The sequence below is a fragment of the Piliocolobus tephrosceles genome, chromosome 11, assembly GCF_002776525.5.
Source record: "Piliocolobus tephrosceles isolate RC106 chromosome 11, ASM277652v3, whole genome shotgun sequence".
In the NCBI taxonomy this organism is placed as follows: domain Eukaryota; kingdom Metazoa; phylum Chordata; class Mammalia; order Primates; family Cercopithecidae; genus Piliocolobus; species Piliocolobus tephrosceles.
The window spans coordinates 16,312,141-16,333,940 of record NC_045444.1 but is presented as its reverse complement, the minus strand read 5'-3'; the positions used below and the strand labels follow the sequence as shown (position 1 = coordinate 16,333,940).

At 44.7% G+C, this 21,800-nt stretch overlaps 1 protein-coding gene across 1 annotated transcript in view; it reads right to left on the bottom strand.

Moving 5' to 3' along the window:
• The window catches only part of GPR39 (G protein-coupled receptor 39), a 240,398-nt gene extending 221,254 nt beyond the window's left edge, over positions 1–19,144 (bottom strand). Inside the window, exon 1 of the mRNA XM_023195908.1 lies at positions 17,845–19,144. Within this exon, the coding sequence (XP_023051676.1) occupies positions 17,845–18,700 (856 nt within the window). The 5' untranslated portion in view covers positions 18,701–19,144. The remainder of the gene's footprint in view (positions 1–17,844) is intronic.
• Positions 19,145–21,800: the final 2,656 nt, after the last annotated feature.

Here is a 21,800-nt window from a genome sequence, read left to right as displayed (position 1 = left end):
ATCTTCATCATCATCTGGCATTGATTTGGAAGCATTCATCTCCATGAAGTCATCTTCTGTTATTTCCTCTGGTGTAGTGTCTTAGCTCTTGTATGTCTCCAACACCCACATCTTGAAACCCTTCACCCCCCGCCTTATTTTTTGCCACATCCAAAATCTCTTTTATGATTTTCTGAATTGACTCTATTGTAAATCCTGTGAAGACATGCACAACATCTGGACAGTTTTCTCCACCAGGAATTTATTGTTTTGGGCTTGGTGGCTTTCATGACTTTTTCTGTAACAATGATGGCATCTTCAATAGTGTCATCCTTCCACACTTGGTGTTTTCTTCCATAATGATGACAATCCTTTCCATAGAGTACCATGTGTAATGAGACTTAAAGGTCGGTATGGCCCCAATCTAGAGGCTGAATTAGAGATGTTCTGTTTGGGGGCAAAAAAAAAAAAAAAAAAAAAAAAAAATAGACCACTTCAACACCTTCAGTGTTGACCTCATGGGGTTCTCAGTGGCCAAGGGCACTGTCCAATATTAAAAGAATTTTAAAAGGCAGTTCCTTAGTGGTAAGGTACTTCCTGACTTCAAGGACAAAGCATCAATATAACCAATCCAGAAAAAGTGTTCTTATTGTCCAGTCCTTCCTGTTGTACGACCAAAAGACGTAGCAACTGCTGTTTATCTTTTCCCTTCAAGACTCAGGAGTTAGCAGTTTTATAAATAAAGGCAGTCCTGATTATAAACCCAACAGCATTTGAACAAAACAGTAGAGTTAGCCTATGCCTTCCTGTCTTAAATCTTGATGCTCACTTCTCTTTCTTACTAATAAATGTCCTTGATGGCATTTTTTTTTTCAGAATAGGGTACTCTCATCTGCATTAAATACCTCTCCAGGCAGATATCTTTCTCCTCAATGATTTTCTTAACGGTGTACAGGAACTCATCTGCTGCCTCTTGATCATCAGAAGCTGCTTCTCCTGTTATCTTGTCATTTCTTAAGCCAAATGTCTTTCTAAAATTATTAAGCCATCCTTTGCTGACATTAAAGTCTCCAGCTTTAGGCCCTTCACCTTCATTTTGCTTTAAGTTTTCATATAATGACTTCACTTTTTCTTGAATCCTGTTAGAGTCTATAGGTATGCCTTTCTTATAGCAACCTTGCACCAACGTAAAAGCTACATTTCCAATACAATATAAAAAAGTATTTTGTAAAAAGTGTGAGGTTGTCATGGTCTGCTGGCATAGCTGTAGTAACAGCAGGCATGACAACCTCACACTTTTTGCAAAATACTTTTCGCAAGTGATGTCTTCATGCATTTCCTTTTTTTTTTTTTTTTTTTTTTTTTAATGGTCCTTACACTGGATTCATTTATCTTGAAATGGAGGGCAACTGCAGTTGCAGACTTCAATGTACAGTACATGTCAAAATTCAGCTTTTTCTTTGATATCATGACTTTACTTCTTGGGAGCACTTCCAGCACCACTAGTGGCGCTTCATATGAGTCCCATGATGTTCGTCAAAGTTTATCGTATTTGCACTAAACATGATGAAATATATGCGAGAAGCCCAAGAGATCATTTTTTTACTGCAATATTTTACTGGAGAGACAACTGCTCATACTGAGATGATTAGCATCATGCAGAGTTGCAAGTGGACACTAGGAACACTTAAGCTTACCTCGATAGCAACAGGAGGTGGCTACAAAAAATTACCGTAGCTAATTTTGATGCAGTTATGATTTAATACTGCATATTTACATTTGTTTATATTTCTCTCAACTGCAAATGGCACCATGTGCAATCTGTAAGTGTATGTGCCTTTTGATAAATTTCAAGGTTTTATAAAAGACATGCATATTTTATGATAGTAAATAATAAAATAGACAAGAATCTACATATATTTTATGCATTCATGACATATCTTTTTCTTAACGTTTTTGCTTCTTCTAAGCTTTACCATTTGTTTATCATTTGTTTGTTCAAATTGTCACAAATCTCCAAAAAGTATTATAATACATTTATTGGGAAAAAATCATGCATAAGAAGACCCAAGCAGTTCAAACCCGTGTTGTTCAAGGGTCAAATGTACTTTTCAGTGAGGACCTACCACATGCTAGGCACTGCACAGGAGGCCTCCATATACTTCTCACCGCATGCTCAGATCAACCTTAGACCAGTTTATGTCTAATGCAGAGACAATAAAACTGAGGTCCTGAGTAATTTGCCAAGTCACACACACTAGTAGGTGATGGGAAGGAGATTGGAACCTATGCACAGCACAGTGTCTCTCTGTAGGTGGGAAGACTATGCTCATGCACCACATTAAATTTTTGTACTTTCTGGTATCCCTTTGCTCCCTGCAGTAGGCTGAAAAATGTCCTCCAAGAATATCAGGTCCTAATCCCTGGATACAGTAAATGTCACTTTATAAGAAAAAGAATCTTGGCGGATGTGATTAAGCAAAGGATCTTGAGGTAGAGAGGTTATCCTGGATTATCAGAGTAGGCCCTAGATTTCATCAGATACATTCTCAGAAGAGGGAGGCAGAGGGAGATTTGACACACAGAGAGGATGATATGGTCTGAATTTTTGTGTCCTTCAAAGTTGGAAATCTAGTCACTAATGTGATGGTATTAGGTGTGGTCTTTGGGAAGTGATTGCATCATGAGAGTACAGCCCTCATGGGGTTTGTGTCCTTATAAATGAGGTCCCAGAGAGCTGCCTTGCCCCTTCCACCACGTGAGGACACAGCGAGAAGTCAGCAGTTTGCAACCTGAAAGCTGGCCATCACCAGACACCCAATCTGCTAATACCTTGATCTTGGACTTCCCAGCCTCTAGAACCCTGAGAAATAATTTCTGTTGCTTACAAACCACCCGGTTTATGGTATTTTGCTATAGCAGCCCAAATGGAGCAAGCCAGAGAAGATGACTTGAAGACAGAGCAGGGAGAAATTTGAAGACGTTGGCCTTGGAGACTGGGGTAACACGACTGCAAGCCAAGGAACACCAGCAGTCACCAGCAACTGGAAGGGTGAAGGAGCGAATTCTCTCCTAAAGCCTCCAGAGGCTCTAAGGTCCTGCTGACACCTTGATTTTGGCCCAGAGAAACTTATTTTGGACTTCTGGCCTCCAGAACTGTGAGAAAATAAATGTCTACTGTTTTAAGCCATCAAGTGTGTAGTAATTTGTTACAGCAGCCACAGGAAGCTAATATACTCCCCATTTGCCATCATTCCCACCACTTAAGACACAGTACTCACATACTTAAGCCCTGCCCACTAAATGTGAAGTCCACACATGCCGCACCCCCTCCACATATTCTCAATACACACAGCTCACTGCCAAGTTCCACAGGGAAGGCTCACCTGCTGTATGGTGACTCCCATTCAAAAAAACATCACCAAGAGAAGTGATGAGTCTCAGAAGCTGCCTTGGAGAGTAGCCTCCTGGCCTCTCAACTTGCAGGGAGAGAAAACAGTAACTGCCCTAGTGACAGAATGTGACTGACACAAAAATCAAAGATCAATCAGCATTCCAATGTGAAACTAAAACATTTTATGAACAAAGCCTCTAATAAATTTTACTAGTTTTTCTTTCTTAAATAAGTTTTTAAATTTCCAGAAGGCAATGAATGTACCTCATATGTTTCCTGTTTTCCATGGTCAATATCCTTGATATCAAAGGTAGGATCTTACATCTGAAACAAGGAGTCCTGGCTTAAGGCCAATATCATATTAAGACATAACTAGAAAATGCTAGGCCGGGCGCAGTGGCTCATGCCTGTAATCCCAGCACTTTGGGAGGCCGAGACGGGTGGATCACGAGGTCAGGAGATCGAGACCATCCTGGCTAACACGGTGAAACCCCGTCTCTACTAAAAAAAAAATACAAAAACTAGCCGGGTGCGGTGGCGGGTGCCTGTAGTCCCAGCTACACGGGAGGCTGAGGCAGGAGAATGGTGTGAACCCAGGAGGCGGAGCTTGCAGTGAGTGGAGATTGCGTCACTGCACTCCAGGCTGGGCAACAGAGTGAGACTCCGTCTCAAAAAAAAAAAAAAAAAAAAAAAGAAAATGCTCAATTCTAGAAATAGATGTTGCATCTGATGCCGAAGCATAGCCAGAGATCTTCGTTTTCCAGGCCAAGGTTCAAATACAATCTGATTTCATGGTAATGAGAAGCCACAATCTGATACTTTGTCGGTGAGTGACCTGGGTGAGTGCGTGAGTCAGCTTACAAGGCAGGAGACATGCCCCAGGGATTTGGCACTAACCAGCTTCTGGCAGCAGTATTTCAGAAGCAGGAGGCTCTGCTGCTGAACCCTCCTCCCCACCCCTCTAAACTGCTCATGCACTAAGATGACCAGCCCCTGGGAAATATCACCCAGGACTCAGTCGGTGGGAAGAGGAAGTTCAGAGATACAACAGAGAATAGTCTGGAGAAAGTCTGCATGGAACAAAGAAGAAACTCAACAATGTCAGAGCACGTCACTAAGCTTACTAAGGTCCCTGCAGGGGGTGTCTGTTGTTTCTGCTCTCTGTAACCCACTCATCTGGGTAGAACATGGGTCTCCTTTGGGGACCATGCCTCTCACTGCATGCAGTCTTGATGGCACAGTCCATCACCTGCCCTCATCTCAGCCTCACAGGGCCTGGATGAGCAGCCCCAGCCAGTCCAACAAGGTTCTCATCCCTGGATGGAATGGCAACAAAGATGGGATGATGCCTGAACCTGATACCTTCTTAATGGTGGAGCCCAAGCTGGTGGTCCATGAATTTCTACTCTCTAGGTCCCTGATCAATCTGGTTCTTTAGCCTTTCCTTTGACTCAGTGGGCTAGCCCCCATACTTCCAATAAATTCCTTCTTACTTCGTTAAAGAAGAAGAATCCGGTTTGGTGGCCTCTAGTCAAAGAACCCTGGCACAGTTACTAAAGTCAAGATCTCCCCAGCCACCCCCAGCCTGCCTTTCCAGCTCCCTCTTCTCCCATTCTCAACCCTGGCTATACATTGGAGTCACCTGCAGGCTTAAATAATGCCAATGTCCAGGGCTCCACTCACCAAAGGTTTTCATGTAAATAGACTGGAGTAGAGCATTGTTAATAGTTCCACAGGTGATTGTAATGTTTAGCAGGGTTGATAACTATCACCCCTTCATGGCTAAACCTAATCACAAATCGTCATCAGAACCCATGACCACTTCCACACCTGTGCCCCTCACACTGCCTCTCTCTGCCAGCAACACACACCTTGGCCACATCAATCTTTTTACACTCCTTCCTGCCAGTCCTCTCCTTAAAAGCCTTCCATGGCTCCCATGGCCTCCAATATATAGTCTGAATCCATTAGCCTAGCTATCTATATTTAACTCTATATTTAACTCAGTCTACTTTTCAGTCTAAATTCATCACTGCTACCTTCTAGATTTCCCTACTTCAGTCCGATCATTCTATTACCTACTTTCTGGACATGCAGAGTTCTGCAGAGTTCTTAGGACAAACAATAGAGCCCATTCCAGTTTCATCCAGAAATGAGTCTATTACTTATTTCACATAATCCCTAGGAGGGCCAGAGAATCACATCAGGTTATCCCACCAGAATGCACCAATGTAGAGGTGCTGCAAACATCTGGTTTAGGATGCTGTCCTTAGCTTTTCTGTCTTTGCTCTCTCTAAAAGCCACTTTGCACTCTTTTAACTCCATTTGTCACATACTGGTTTTAACCCCAAAGAGAGTCCGTGTGGCTACTGCTCCTTCCCATCCTTCTCTTCCAAATGAGACTCTCATGCCAGTGCACGTGACTGGTACAGCCCAGGCCACATGCTGCACTCTGGCTACGAGGGATGCTGGGAAAGCAAGCTTCTGACCACTATCTCGAGGAAGCAGGACTCAAAAAGATGGAAATTTCCCAAACATAAAAAGCAGGCAAAAGCTGCTGGGTAGCCTAAAAGCAAGATAAATGTCCAGCAGACTTGGCATCGTAATTTCTTGCCTCCCCTACACTGACCATCCAAAACAAGTTCCCCTGCTGGAGAGTATTCTCTGTTGAGAGACTACAGAGCATTTTCTTTTGAGAGACTCACCCTCTCCTCGGGGAAAGAACATGGACTGCCAAACATGCCAGATCCCAGCTCTAATCTCAATGTTTGATGACCTCAGGCAGTTCTGCAAAGTGAGGATAACGATACCCTCATGCTAATGATACTATGAGGACTGAAGATAAAATATAAAGGCTGGCCCACTGGCTGGCTGGCCCTAGAGCTCTGGCCAGCCCTGGCAGCAGAATCATAGAGCAGAAGAGGCGACGGGAAGAACTTGAACAAAGGACCAAATGCCTCATTTTCTGGGCATCTCATAAGACCCTTGAATTTTGATACAACATGAGAAAGGGGAAACCCCAACCCGCAATGTTACTAAGATTAAAATTTTCACCACTTTCCAAATGAGAGCTTGGAGCCAGATTTAAGTTTCTTTTTAGAAATAATGCAACATTTTTTATGCCTAAGTGTCATGGAGCAATTCCCACCTGTTACAACTACGTAAAAGTGATTGATAGTTCTTATCACAACTGGGGAGTTTAGCCCTTCCCAATTCACCCTTTTCTAGATTGACATTAAAGAATCCATTCTAAGCCAGGGGTCTCCTTAGGATGCAGATTACAATTCAACTTGTAGGGGTGTGGCCCAATACTCTGCCTTTTATGATTTCCCAGGTGATGCTGGTGCTGCGGGTCCCTGGACCATTCTGTGAATATCGAGACTGTAACAAAATCTCTGGAGTGAAGCCCAGTCAGTCTATTAAAAGTTCCGGCAGAAGGTTTACTAGAACTAGCTTACTTTGTAAACAGCCACAATCCAGACCCTGCCTCAAGTGGTACTTTTGGGCTTCTCCAAGGCTCTGCCTTTATACTTTGATGTCCCAATGAGACAAGTATTAGGCTCCTTGAGAGGAGGAACCAGCATTTTGATCTCTATGGTACAAATGATATTAAGCACAACTGAAGTTTCATAAATACTTGATGAATAAACAAATGAAATGTGAAGATCTGCTGGAATAATTAGAGAAGGGTAAAGTCAGTCCAAGCAGGCTTCTTGGAGGAAGTGAGTTTGTAAGAGATTCAATAGTGAGGAAAACCCCAGGTCTAAGAAGGAGAACAGCCGGTTCCTACAGAAGTTTTTTTTCAGCTTCTCTAGAGGGTATCTACAGCAAGCTTCAATCACCAAGGTGACTCATTTGTCATCCCTATCAAGGGTAAACTTGAACTTGAAAAACAGTGAAAACTCATCAGCTGTCTTTGAAATATGTTTTAAAAGTACAGCTTAAAAACCAAATATGGTAGTGCACACCTGTAGTCCTAGCTACCAAGAGACTAATGCAGGAGGATTGCTTGAGCCCAGGAGTTCAAGGCTGCAGTGCACTATAATCATGCCTGTGAATAGCCACTGTGCTCCAGCCTGGACAACATAGTGAGACTCCTTCCCATCCTTCTCTTCCAAATGTGACTGAAGGAAAAAAAAGATGTAGCTGTTATTTCAATGTGATATTTAATCCTTCAGAATGGCAGCATATAGAAAGTAGACCCAAAAATATGCCAGAAATTTTATTTCTGCTGAGTATAGCATGTCTCCAAAGAATTATATGTGTATTATGTTATATTACATACTCATGCAATATATAACTAATATAATATAATATAATATAATATAATATAATATAATATAATATAATATATAAAGCCAAATAGAACAGTATAAAGTCAAGTCGGATGCGATGGCTCACGCCTGTAATCCTAGCACTTTGGAAGCCTGAGGCAGGTGGTAGATCAGGAGGTCAGGAGATCAAGACAACCTGGCTAACACGATGAAACACCGACTCTACTAAAAATACAAAAAATAAAATTAGCCGGGCAAGGTGGCGGACGCCTGTAGTCCCAGCTACTCAGGAGGCTGAGGCAGGAGAATGGCACGAACCCAGGAGGCGGAGTGTGCAGTGAGCCGAGATCCCGCCACTGTGCTCTAGCCTGGGTGACAGAGCGAGACTCCTTCTCAAAAAAAAAAAAAAAAAAAAAGAATACATAAAGTCAAATGACTTCATCTCTGGCCCAAGCACCCTGTGTAAAGTGTTTTGTTTCTAAAGCAGAGTTTATCTTTTTCCTCTTCACTAGAGAAAGAGAATGGCTTCTCTCTGCAAGTTTAATGAGCTTCATCACCCCCAGCTGGGCCTGCCCCCATTTCTGCATGCCGTTAGTTTCATGGACAGTTAGACATCGAACAAGTACAATGGCAACTTAATGTTGCAGCCTTGCCTCCCGATCTATCTGTTAGGTACCAGTAACACCACTGCTCTCCAACTACCCAGCCACCTTTGAGGTGTGCAAAGCAGTGACCTGAGTGTTAAACCCTCTGCCTTCCAGAATAGCGCTTATACTCAGTAAGTACAAACAAGACTTTTTGTCAAGTTTCTAAATCAGTAAAGGCTCTAAAATCAGAAAATGATAAAGTTTGTTAGCCCAAGACACTTCTCTTATTCAGACTTGCTTCAGCACCAGGGTTGGCTTCCTCCCTGACACACTTTTTACATTTGAAGCCAAATGATGAGGGATACAGGCATCTTCCTTCTGGTGTGGCAGAGTCTAGGAAGCAGCAGAGATGCCCAGGCATCAGCTTATTCACCAAACCTTTGTGCAGCACCTAGTCAGTGCCAGACTGTGAGGAAATAGAGCTACCAGAAGGATGATAATTATAAGATCAATTCAATACCATTTTCCTTTTTGACCCTCAAGGCATCAGCATTCTAAAAATTAAGCCCACAAATTTTGTGGGATTTGTGGGACTCAAGCCCACAAATGTTGAATTCTCCAAATGACAGTCTGAAAGTCCAGTGAACATTCCATGGTGTCCCAGATCTTGGTAAACTTCCAGATCACTCAGCACTGAGCAGGTGATCAATAAGTGGTTGGTGGATCTGTGAATGGCTGGGCCAAAGGCAATTCTGGGAAGGTGAGACTTTTCAAAGAGAAGCTTCTGGAGATTGAATCTGTCTTAGAAGTTATAACTAAGGTAGGACATGTGTTTAACTGGGAGCTTCTTTAGTAGTGTTCAGTGAATCTATAGTTCTCTATTGGTGCATAGTGAATTATCAAAAATTTAGTGGCTTAAAATAACATCTATTTATTAGCAGACAATTCTGTAGATCAGAGATCCAGGCAAAGTATGCCTGGGTTCTCAAGGTGTAGGCCAGGCTGAGTTCTTTTCTAGAAGTTCTGGGGAGAAATTTACCTCTAAGTTTATTCAGGGTCCATTTTCTTGCTGGTGCTCAGCTCCTAGAATTTACCTATATTCTCTGCCAGCTCCCTCCATCTCCAAAGCCAGCAACAGATAATTTTTCCCTGGTCAAATGCCTCTCATGCTTTGACTCTCTTAGTTGTCCTGCCTCTGACCTCTAGACCCAGATTTAAAGGCTCATGTGACATGGTTAAACCCACACAGAAAATCTCCCTATTTTAAGGTCAACAGATTTACTTCCCTTCCTTGCAAACTTGATTAGTGTTTGATTGAATAACTGGGAGAAGATATGTATACCTTGGGGACCAGGCATTTTGGAGGCCATTTCAGAATTCTGCCTAGCACAGGGAAAGAAGGAAAGGCAGGTAGAGCTGAGAGAGCTTCCTGAGGATCATAGTGAGGGTGCTTTTCCTCCATTTCAGGAGCAGGAGCCACTGTCAGAGAACTTCAATCCATCAATCTCTCAAGCCGTGCCTGCCCACTGTGCCCCCAACCCAGTAAGGAAGGTTGAAGATGTACAACAGTGCAGGGTCCCTGATCTTAGGGAGTTTCAATATAGTCAGGAGACATCATCTGTGCCCCTTTCTGAGAAATGTCTAAGATGGCTCACCACGCACAGGAAGATCGGCGTAGGCTGGCGTAGTCCAGGAAGGCTTCACGGAAGATGTGAGAGGCATTGAGATATATCATATGCAGAATGCTAGTGTAAGTGGTAAGAAGCTTTTTCATGGGAGATATATGAGTTGGTCGTAGCTGGAGATTGTCGTTGAAGAACGAATAGACCATTGAGCAATAGAGATGACAGGTGAGAGCTACTGTGACCTAGTTTATCTCCCTACGGCCACCTTCTAACCAGGGCCTGAGCAACGTGGGGGCAGTCTGGGCCTCCGTGCTGGGAAAGTGGGAGTTGCTCACTCTCTGGGCATGGGGAAGCAGTGGGAAGCAGTCACTCTCTGGCCATGGAGGGCAGTGGCAGCAGCAAGACTTGGGGAAACCAAGGGCCAGAGGTCTGCCTAATGGAAAGGAGAACTCACCAGTGCCAGCTGCTCTACCAGAACTGTGTTCCAATGAAGGGTTGTCTGTTTTTTTATTCTACAAACACAGCCAGGCCTGTACTTTGACCCAAATTGCAATACAACAAATGCTGTCACTGTACGGGCAGCACTAGAAATTCAACTGTGCTGTTTAACTTCTTAAAACCCTCCAACGGCTTCCAAGGATAAATTCCAAACCCCTTAGCTATGGTCTCATCCGGAACTGGCTGATCTAGTCCACTAGGCTGGGCTCATGATACATTAAAGGGAGAGGTATGAAGTTAGGCAATCCTTTTTCATCCTTCACAAAGTCTGGCTTTCAAGATAATTGCCCAGCTAAAGAGGTCAAGAATTGCATCCTCTGAACCCAGGATGGATCCACAACACCTTTGTCCCAGGCAGTATCTGCTTTTTCCTTCCCTGGGGTGATAAGTGTGGCTCACCCTTGAGAGAGACGGCTGCAAGTAGATGCAATTTAAGGTGGACATATAAACACATGGGTTTAGTATTTTCAAAATGTCACCCCCACTGCATCTTCATTACCTTGAGGACCCCCTTGTTAACAAGTGGTGAAAGAGCCTGCTAAGAAATAATATTTAGCATTGTATCATTGCATTTAACATCTTGTTCAACAGAGTTTAACAAGGACCATTCACCACCCTATGAAATCACTTTCATTTCCTGGTTACTTCTGGTGGGTATACATGGTTAAAGCTAACATTCAGGGTCTGATCAGCACAGAGTGTTCATTTGCTCAGGGGCAAGCAAATCTTAAATGTTTTCCATGATGGCTTGACTTCAGAGGCCTCAGACAAATCATAACCCTTTCTCAGAGAGCACCTTTGGTTCAGATGAACCAGAACACTTTTGAGGAATGATCAACTTCCATACGCATGCATGCCCAAGGGAAAACAGAACACTGCTTCTCAATTCCAAGCTGAGGCTCGTTCATTCATTTGTTCAGTCAACAAATATTCATTGACCACCTGTATGTGCTATGCTGGAATGAGGTACAGTGTTGAGGGAAATTAGGGCGTGCTGTGCTCCTATCCTCAAGGAATTAGAAGGTAGACAGACATTAATCAAGTAATTGCACAATTAAATGTAAAATGACAACTGCGAGTCTTGTTTTTTGGGAGGCTGAATGAAGTCAGGGAGGATGGGCCAGCTCCCATGGGGAGATCTGAGAGAGGAGAAAGATATTAACCTGGGGAAGGGGATGGAAGTGGGGAGCGGGTAGAGAGTAGAGTAAGATAGAAAAGCACTCCAGGCAGAGGAAACAACCCGTACACAGGCAGCATGGGGAAGAGGGCCAGTCATGGTCGCCTGAAGAACTTGAAGGGGAGCCAGTGGAATAAGGCAGTTCAGGGGTGTTATAAACTGAATGGTGTCCCCTGCAAATTCACAAGTTGAAGGCCTAAGCCCCGCTGTGATTGTATTTAGAGATTGGGCCTTTGGGAGGTAATTTGGGTAAAATAAAGTTGTAAGGGGGGGGCCCTAATCTGACAAGACCAGCATCCTTACAAGAAGAGGAAGAGACACCTGGAGAACACATGTGCAGAGAAGGCCAGGTCAGGACACAATGAGAAGACAGCTATTTGCAAACCAAGGAGAAAGCCCTCAGAAGAAACCAACCCTGCTGCACCTTGATCTCAGACTTCTAGCTTCCAGAACTATGGGAAGATAAATGTCTATGGTTCAAGGCATCCGGTCTGTGGCATGTTGTTACCTGGCCAGAGCAGATTAATACAAGGGGACAACGGCACTTGATAGAATTGGAGAGGCAGCTGATACGAGGGCCTTATGTCAAGAGTTTTGGTCTGTGGTTGACATAAGAGCCATGGGAAACCACTGACTGGCTTTACTTTGCTGGGGTCAGAGATGGGAGTGTCAACAAGATCCCAGTGGCTGAGTGTGATCAGCCCAGACACAGACAAGAATAGATGGAGATTTTTCCAGTGATGATACCTTAGTCAAGGACCCTCACGCAGAGAACAGGCTTGCTGGAAACAAAGTAGAAAGAGTAGCTTGGGAGGCAGAGCTCTTTGAAAGTGCTTGCAAAGGAAGGTGTCCACCAGAGGGCGGGGCCCAGGTGAGGTTGAACACCATTCATTCACAAGAACTAGCCGCACAAGGGATGACCAGTGCTCAGTAAATAGCCAAGATTAGAGGTGGAGAGTGAGTTGAGTGGTCCCGGGGCTGCAGCCTGGCAGGGGAAGTGTGCAGAGGGAAAAGGGATAGGAGTCGACAGTGTCCTCCAAATGGTGGACCAGGGGACCTTGCCTTGTATAGCCAGAGGGGCTCCTTGACTCCCAATTCAATATTCTTCCACTGTGGTGTCTCAACTCACAAATGGCTCTTATTCTGAATGGTTTTAGCACTAATAAGCCAAATGCTTTGTGCAACTGAGGCCTCTGCTTTCTTATTACACTTCAGCATCCCCCAGGAGGCTGACAGATGAACAGGCTTGCTAATGAATGGGGACTGGGATTCCAGTCTCGCCTTCCTCGGAAACTATGCATCTTTCCAACAGAGAAATGAAATCTTTGAGACAGCCTGATTATAAAAATAATGCAGCATTATGATATTTGTCTGCCAGGCTGATCACAGGACATTTGCAATTTATGACAGTTATCACAAATAGAAAAATAAACATAAAATATTATTTATTATGGCCGCATATACATCAATAAAGGGAAAAGGGAATAGAGGTGATAATCTGAATATTTGAGGCAAAACTTTTTTCTGAAATACTGAAACACTTGAGTCAAAATAATGTCTTACACTAAAAAAGTCACTAATTTAATTCTGATAGTATTGCCCTCAAAAACTGTGTTGACCTATCCTTTTATATCAAATAAAAAGCCTTTGCCAAGAAAACTCATGATGAAAACATGATTGTAAGACCAGCATTTAACCTAGTGAAGAAAATAACTACTAAAAATTCTCATGGGCACTTTCAAAGCATTTCAAGGCGTCCACTTCTGTGTAATACCAAATATACAGTAGAGTATAGGGATTGGTTTTTAAACTAATTGTATTTTTGGTTATGGCCTACACACAGGGTACAGAATTTCATGAAGTCAATGAAAAGGAAGCTGAAGAAAAAGATGATTCAAATGCCGAGCCACTGACAGTAAAGGTTTGCTCGAATCAGACCAGATAATTATGAAAGAATAGAAAATTGACAAGGATAATGCAAGCATAGGTGCTTCCATGAGGGTGATTTAAATAGCAAAGAATGAAGAGAGGTCCTTTTTATAATCTTACTGAGAAAATAAAACACAAAGATTATCAGATGGTTTTGTTACAAAGATTATGCCCTCAAGCCACATTGGATTCATTCTGAATAATCGTTATAAGAATATGTAGTTGTAACCATAACTTTTATTTGTAACATACAAATAAATTTCTTTTCATAATTTTCACTTTCAAGTCCCAATGAGACCTCTTTTCACATGTTTTCAACCCCACTTTAAAGGAACCAATGAGTTCTTTTCAGGTAATGATTGTCCTCAGGTGAAGAGGACCCGCTGTCAATATCTCAGTCCCTTCTCCCCTCTCTTCTCTCTTCTTTTTCTCCCCTGACCCTGTTTGGTTTGACCTCTAATTCTGTGGTCTAAAAACCCAGAGGATGTGATTCTGAGCTCCTTCCCTTTGCTTCTCCCTGAACCACACCACGAACATCCTGGTTTTTAGAGTAGTTCGTTACAACAGCAACTCTTAACCTTTGTTCCATCCAAACACACATGATGAATAATGTCCATATTCAACATGAGCAACCCAAGTTGATATGTAATCCCTGCCACTAGATGTAACTCCTGCCCTTTCCTTCTGACTCAGGAGAGCAAATCAGAATGCAAAAGAGTGTAATTATTCTAGAGTTACAAAGCTTCCATGATGTTTCTTTTAATAACCTCATGATTGTAAAAATCTTTTTTCATAACTATAGTTGAAAGTCAATCGCTGACCTCTAGTTCTCTAGGAGGTAGTTGTAACTGAGTCCCAATCACTTGAAAGTTATTATACAAATTAAAACTATGTATTTTTAAAATACCTTTGTCATTCCACTTTGAGTGGGTGACACTTGACAGCAAGCCATGTGTGCCATAGACACACACAAGTGTCCACAGAGCTGGATGCTATCTGCATTGAGAACAGCTCCAAAGGACACTTCAGAAAGAGAAGATGGGAGGTCTGTGGAAAGACTTGCTTGAAAGGAAACCTCATTTTGACCATCCTCATCATTGAGGAGACAGGACAGATAATCAAATTATCAGTTCCTTTTCTCCAGAAGAGGCAGAAATCCAGACCAGCAACCTCTGTTCTGACATTGGACAAATATTACCATGCCCCACTGGCTATAACCTTGAAACAGGAACCAAGTCTAGTACTGATTTGTCACTGGGCTGAGAAGGGGCAAGACAAGACACTCCTGTTTCCAGGAATGTGCACTTTTGCATCATTATTGTGTTCTCCTGTAAATTGCTTAGAGCTAGTAGGCATCCCAGCCTCTCTTTCTCTCAGAGTTCCCAATGTGTTTTCATTACTCGCCAGCGGAGCACATTGAGACTTGAGGCACAATAGTGAAAGATGAAGAAAGGAAAATTAATGTTTTTTACATGGGCTTCCTCATCTTGGGTAGATTTATGAATTTTGTTTCTGTCTTGCAGCAGTTAGCATTTTTAACAACGAGTGGGGAACAGTCTTAATTGTTTTCTTTATTGCCTCAAGAGCTCCAAGGACTCCTTGTGATATGTCGCCATTTACATTTCACATCAAATTTAAAATATGTTTGAAATGAGCAAATATTTATTTTAATTTGATCCATCTGGGAAATGAAATACTAAAAAAGACAGCTAAATTACTATATTAAATTCAGCGATTTGTAAACAATTTATATGTTCATTTGTTCTGGGTTAAAAATGCCCCAAAGCACAAGTTTTATGAAACTCACAAAGTAAATTGCATTGTATTAATCTGATGAATGCAAGCCATGATTTCTTCCTCTTCACTCCATTAATTTATTTCCTAACTTGAGTTAATTAGTGAGGTTCCTATTTTTAAAAGCTCTTTGAAATTCATTGGGAGAGGAGGACGTTTGCGGGAACTGCTTTGAAAACCTACCGCAGAGAAAATGGGCTAAATATAAACGGTAAATTCCCCCAGGACATTATCGCACATTGAGCACCTGATTGCCATTCAACCATCTTTATGCTGAGAACACAGTGGGTGATTAATAGACAGTTGGTATAGGAAAGAAGGAAAGGGCTAGAAGGAAAGAATGAGAGCAGCAGCAAGAACAAACTCATTCCAGACAATTACTAATGGGATCTGATGATCTCCAAGGTCCTGTCCATCTCTAAATAAAAGTCTGTAGCTTTCTGATTTTATGCTGCAAATGGAGACTGGCTTTAACTTGGAACACCCACTGCAGGAAGAACAGACATCTACTCAGAGAAATACAGGAAACACAGAGATTGGTAAAATAGAGAGTAATGATAAATCAGTGATTTTCCCTTTGGTCAAAGGCAGCCTTAATTCCTAAGTTAGACTGGGAGGTAGTTGAAGACCACTTGCTAATGCTTGTCTACTCTCTAATTCTTATCCACTCAGGCCAGTCCCCTCCAATCAAAAAAAAGGAAATTTAATTAACTCACACTAAAGTGTAAATTACAGCTTACAGTTTAAGATACGCCTAAGGGAATATTTACGGAGGAAGGGAGAACTAGCATTTCAACAAACATTCAAGCTTTAAGCAAATATAATGTCCATTCTTTCCTGTAATATTTTGAGTAGTAGCAGCCAGTGGGTGATAGACTGAGTTGGGTACCCTTCCCACGTCCCAAGATCATGTTACCTACTCCAACTTCCAGAAAGGCTGGCCCTAAGAGGCAGCAGCACCACCAGGCTTACCTACGCTTGTCAAAGTCCTGCCTTGTTTCATTTTCCTTTCACTGTCTGTGAAAGTCACAGACAGACATGTATTTCCCTGCCCTGTAAAGCACAGTGGGACTCTTGGAGCTGCACTTAGGTGATTCTGAACTAGGTCTTCTCTAAGTCTCAAATTCCTCTTCTAGAAGATGGAAATATTGGTCACCTGGCATAGCCCCTAATGCGGAGTAGCATCCAAATATTCTCATTTTGCACAGACACAGAGTAAAGTCAAGTCAGCTGGTCACCTGCCACAGCCCCTGCCACAGCTCTCAAAGCCCACTCTCCTGGGTGTACAAGGCAGGGACACCATCCACTTTATCCACGGCTGCCTCTGAGTACTTTGAAATTCATTAGGGCAGTTATTTCAAATTGAATAAAGAGGGTTTAAAATCAGACCCTAAACTTTTAACAATTAGTGACACACTGGAAGCCAGGGGCTGGTCTGAGACAAGACCCAGGTCTTTCCATCACTCTCCAAGTGCCTTCCAACTCTTTCTCATGTCTACCTCCTGTCCCTGGAACCTGCTGCCCAGTTGCCCACACCAAAACAAACAGCATCATGATTTATTCCTTTTCCTGATGCCACAGGGGACAGGGAAGAGGGAAGAAGGGAAACGTTTGTTAGAGCTATTCCTTCTTGACTCACACCACACACCCACAATACACCCTTTTTATTGTTTCTGCTAAAAAATATATTTTAAAACCCTTTGCTCACACACATTTCATGTGTCTCCATTAAAGCCTTGTCTCCCAGCCACTAGGCCCCTTTTCTGAAGGCTCTGAAGCCAACAGACCTATGGGCTCTCTTTAAATAGACAAGGCCTCAACTTTAAATACTTGTATGGCAACAAAAGTTTAGAAAGCAAGCCTAAGAATTGGGTCTGTGAGGAGACTATTCAAATCCTAGGAATTGGTGAAGCCAGATTTTCTGGATTAGATAAGCAGGCTGTCCTGCCAAGTTGCTCTGGTCTGGTAAGGAGCAGACTCACTAGTGGCAGAAACACAAGCCCTGGGGAGTGCTGAGAGCTCCCATGTCTTAAGATTGGGTGGGAGAGGCTCCAAGGAATAAAATAGCAGCCTGAGAGTGTGTGTCGCTCACAGCCTGCTTTCTCCAAAGGAGGAGAAAGATGGGAACAAAAGTGAATTGAACAAGAAAGGCTTCCCCCCGTAAAAGACAGAACTAGATAAGACGGTTCCCTTCAGAACTTGGTCTTTTGCAAAGGACTTTCACCTCTCCTGCACTACCTAATTTGTCCCTCATATTCTCTAGTATTATTGTTTCCATTTTACAGAAGATTTTTTTGTGACTTCCCAAAGGTCACAGCAGTGATGTTCTGGAATACACCCAGACCTTCTGAATTCTGGTCTAGTGCCCTCTTCACCATAACCTACCATGAATCCCCAAAACACAGAGAAGAAACACCCAGAGACCCAGAGCAATGCCCTCATTCCGCTACAAGACTCTTCCACCTCAGTGAACTTAAGTGTGCAATTCTAGGGCAAGCCTTTCCCTGGAGAGAGCCACAGACAGCGGCACGGGTCGTGGGGGAAGGTTGGGAAGCTGCTCACGCTTTGCCCCCGACCTGGGACTCACTCAGGAAGATGATGGTCTGCCTCCTGGCGGTCCTGCTCTCTTCACTCTCGGACTTCCTCAGCTGCGGCCGCTGCGCTCCCCCGGCCAGCGTGCCCTTCTGGCTTTTCATAAGCACCTGCATCATGTTCCAGCACATGAAGGCTACGGAGATCAGGACCACGAGGTAGACCACGAAGGCGCCGAAGATGCTGGACTGGAACACGGTCCAGCGGCTGGAGAGGTTGGTACAGATGGACATATTGGAGGTCTCGGGCTGCTCGTGGTGGTGGGTGCGGGAGCGGTTGCAAGTGAGACCCCGGTGGTTGGGCACGTTCACCAGGGGGTACTCAGTACCCATGGCAAACAGCAAGGGCAGTGCCACCAGGGCGGAGGTGACCCAGACAAAGCCAATCAGCAGCTTCACCTGGCAAGGTCCCGACACAGCCTTGTACCTGAAGGGGTGACAGATGGCGACGTAGCGCTCAAAGCTGAGCGTCAGCACGTGCAGCAGCGTGGCGTAGCTGCAGGCCTCGAAGAGGAAAGTGTGCAGCTTGCAGGACAGGGTGTAGCTGGGCGTGGTCAGGGGGCTCCAGATGATGCTGTAGAACTCCATGGGCATGCCGATGAGGAACACTAAGATGTCCGAGCAAGCCAAACTCACCATGTGGTCTGTCACCTCCTTCTGCAAGTATCCTTTCTTCTGTAGCACCTGGGTGACCCGAATAGTGACGCTGTTCCCCAGAAGGCCCATCACGAAGATGACCAGGTACACCAGGAAAAGGGTGACTTTGATCCAGGTGGCCACCTCAAACTCGGGGACATGACTGTGATCAATGACATGGGAGCAGTCATTGCCGGGGCTGCTGGGTGAAGCCATGAGAAAGAGCACCAGGCTACCAGGTAGACAGACTTCCGCAACTTCCCTTTCTCCTCCCAGCAGAGCCCGAAATTCTTGGCTGCAAACTCACCTGCGTGGGCGCACGACTTTATCTCACTCGAGTTCTCCTGCAGGTGCTTTCATGGAAACTTCCTGGAGCAGCCCAACCTAGGAGAGGCCCAGGAGGCGCCTGGGTGTTGGGGTTTGGGTGTATGTGGCGGGGGTGAGGTGGGGAGAGGGCGGAGGAAGAACGTTCTAAACTGGCTTGCTGGAAGTGAAACCAGCAGCCCCTGGCGCTAGCCTCTGCCCCTCTTCGCCTAGGGCGCGCTCTGCCTGATAGCCCTCCTCTTCCTGTCCAGCTGTCCGCACTTGAGGAACCCGTTCCACACTGCAGGAGCACCCTCTCCCGAGCTGCGGGAGGCGGGTTGGTCAGTGATTAATCATTAACCGCAGCGGATTGTGCTCAGTGGCCCCGCTGCAGACCCAGCCCAGCCGCGGGGTTTGACTCAGCACATAGGCACGGTCCCTGAAATCAGATCTTGGCTCCCGAGCTACTAGCGACCCACCCCCGCCCCACCCTCCGTCACCCAGGCGGCCGCCACAGAGCCAGCAGCGGCGCTCCAACCTGAGGCTGTGCCAGGAGGTGCAGCCCCGGGGAAGCTGGCAAGCCCTCCCGAGCTGGGAGAAAGAAAAACTTCCCCTCGCCCGCCCTGCCCCCACGTCCACCGCTGCCCTGGGGGCCCCCTTCGAAAGCGAGGTCACGGCCCATTTGGGGGTGGCTTGACCCGGGCGTCCCAGAGGAGCCAGCAAGCCCTCGCCTTCTCGGTGGGGTGTTTGCCAAGGACAGCTGGGCTCTGCGCTGCTTGCAGCCGCTGCTCCAGGAAGTCGGCCCCAAGCAGGTTTTCAGGATCCCGCGTAGAAGCCCTGCCTTTCCCCGGAGCCTCCCGGTGTTCTGCGCAGGGCCCTGCCTCGCCTTCCCGCGGAGGGACGCGAAGACCTCGGGGTCTCTCCTTTCAGTTTCGCTCCAAGGTACAGGCCGCTTTCCCGGCAGCGGGACGTCTTTTAATTGGGGTCATGTATATGGATGAGGATGGCACTCCGCCAGGAAGCCCCAGGTGGAAAGCATGCCCTCCGGAGGGAGCTGTGCCTAGAACTTCGAGGACAGCAGGAGGAGGCTGAAGGCTCTGACAAGGCCATCATGTAAAAACAGCATTAAGGATCATGACCTTTTCCCTCGAATGGACCCATTTTCGTCTTTTAATTCCACAATCAGAGGAAATGGGCAATGAAGGGGGAGGAAGGTTGCCTTATGCGTTGTAGGATGTTTAGTACCTACATACACACACCCATAGGGACAGCCAAATGTCTCCAGACATTGCTAAATGCCCCTTGCCAGGGAGTGGCAAAGTCAAACAAAGTCAGAACCTCTGCCTCCAAGGAAGAACATGGATCCCCTTTATCTGTACGTTCTAGGAGCCTAGCACAAGCCCACAGGCCCTGCGCTGAAAACATCTCTAAATTAAACCAGTCGCCACATAGATGCAATCATTTTAAGAAGCAATTCTGCTGCTTGGAGGACCTATGCTTCCCCAAGGCCATAAGAGTGAGGAAGATCAAGGTCTTACTGAGATGTGGAATCTTAAAGTTAAATACACACACAAAAAAAGAGTAGAAAGGTGGTTACCAAGCCCGGGGAAGGAGAGGAAATGGGGACATGCAGGTCAAAGGACAAAATAAATAAGTCTACAGATTAATCACACAGCCACAGGACAATAGTTAATAATGTTGCAACGTAGATTGCAAATTTGCAGAGTCCATTTTAGGTGCAACACACACAAAAAGGGGTCACTGTGGAAGGTGACAGACACGTTACTTTGCTTGACTGTAGTAATCATTTCACTTGTATATCAAAACATCATGCTGCACACCTTAAGTATATACAATTTTTTTAAAAAATGGTTAGTGACAGACTTGGAAATTAATCCTGATCTGCCTGGCCCATGAGTTTGTACTCCTGATTCTGGGAATGCAGTAGGTGCTTAGGAAATTCATCCTGAATGGTGCACATAGAAACATGGGACTGTCTTTTTTTTTTTTTTTTTTTCTTTTTTTTTTGAGACGGAGTTTTGCTCTTTTTGCCCAGGCTGGAGTGCAATGGCACCATCTCGGCTCACTGGCAATCGTCACCTCCCAGGTTCAAGTGATTCTCCTGCCTCAGGCTCCTCAGTAGCTGGGATTACAGGCATGTGCCACTCACCTGGCTAATTTTGTGTATTTTTATAGAGACAGAGTTTCACCATGTTGGCCAGGCTGCTCTTGAACTCCTGACATCAGGTGATCTGCCCACCTTGGCTTCCCAAAGTGCTGGGATTACAGGTGTGAGCCACTGCGCCTGGCCAGGACTGTTCTTTCTGCACACAACCCTGGAGCTATTGTCTGATGACCTCAATAATTATTTGATTTTAACATTGTCTAGGAAAAAAAAAAAAAAAGCTGTATGGCCACTGGATCTTTAAAATTAGCTCCATATGTGCCTTTCGTGTTTTCTCTTTCTCTGTTCTCTCTGTTAAATCACAAGCTCCAAAGCCAAGATGTGTATCTTCTCCCTCTCTGACAGCTTGACATAGCACCCTAAATAATGTTTCATGGGAGGCCTGGCCACCCGCGATGTGTACTACTTGACCTGCTTGTTGGCATTGCTGGAGAAACTCCTAACTCGTTTCCTCATTGGTGCACTACGTTCAGCTGAAGGACCTAGCTGGCCTCACAGGAGTAGCGTAAAGGGGGTAAACATGGACTCCTGGGGCTTTTCTACCTGCAGATGAGGACTCTGAATCCACTCATCTGCAGAAGACCCTGGTTGTTTACTATCCCACAGGAAATTCATCCTGAATGGCACATACAGAAACAATGGCCTATACTAGGATGTACCCACAGATTCCCCTGCCCTACACACACATACACACACACACACACACTCATACACACATACTCTCACTCATGCATACATGCCTGCCCCTGTCCACTTCTTTCTTTTCAAAGCTGTAAATAAACTAGGATCCCCACCCTCAGCCCAGCCATAGAGCTTTCCTTGGAAATT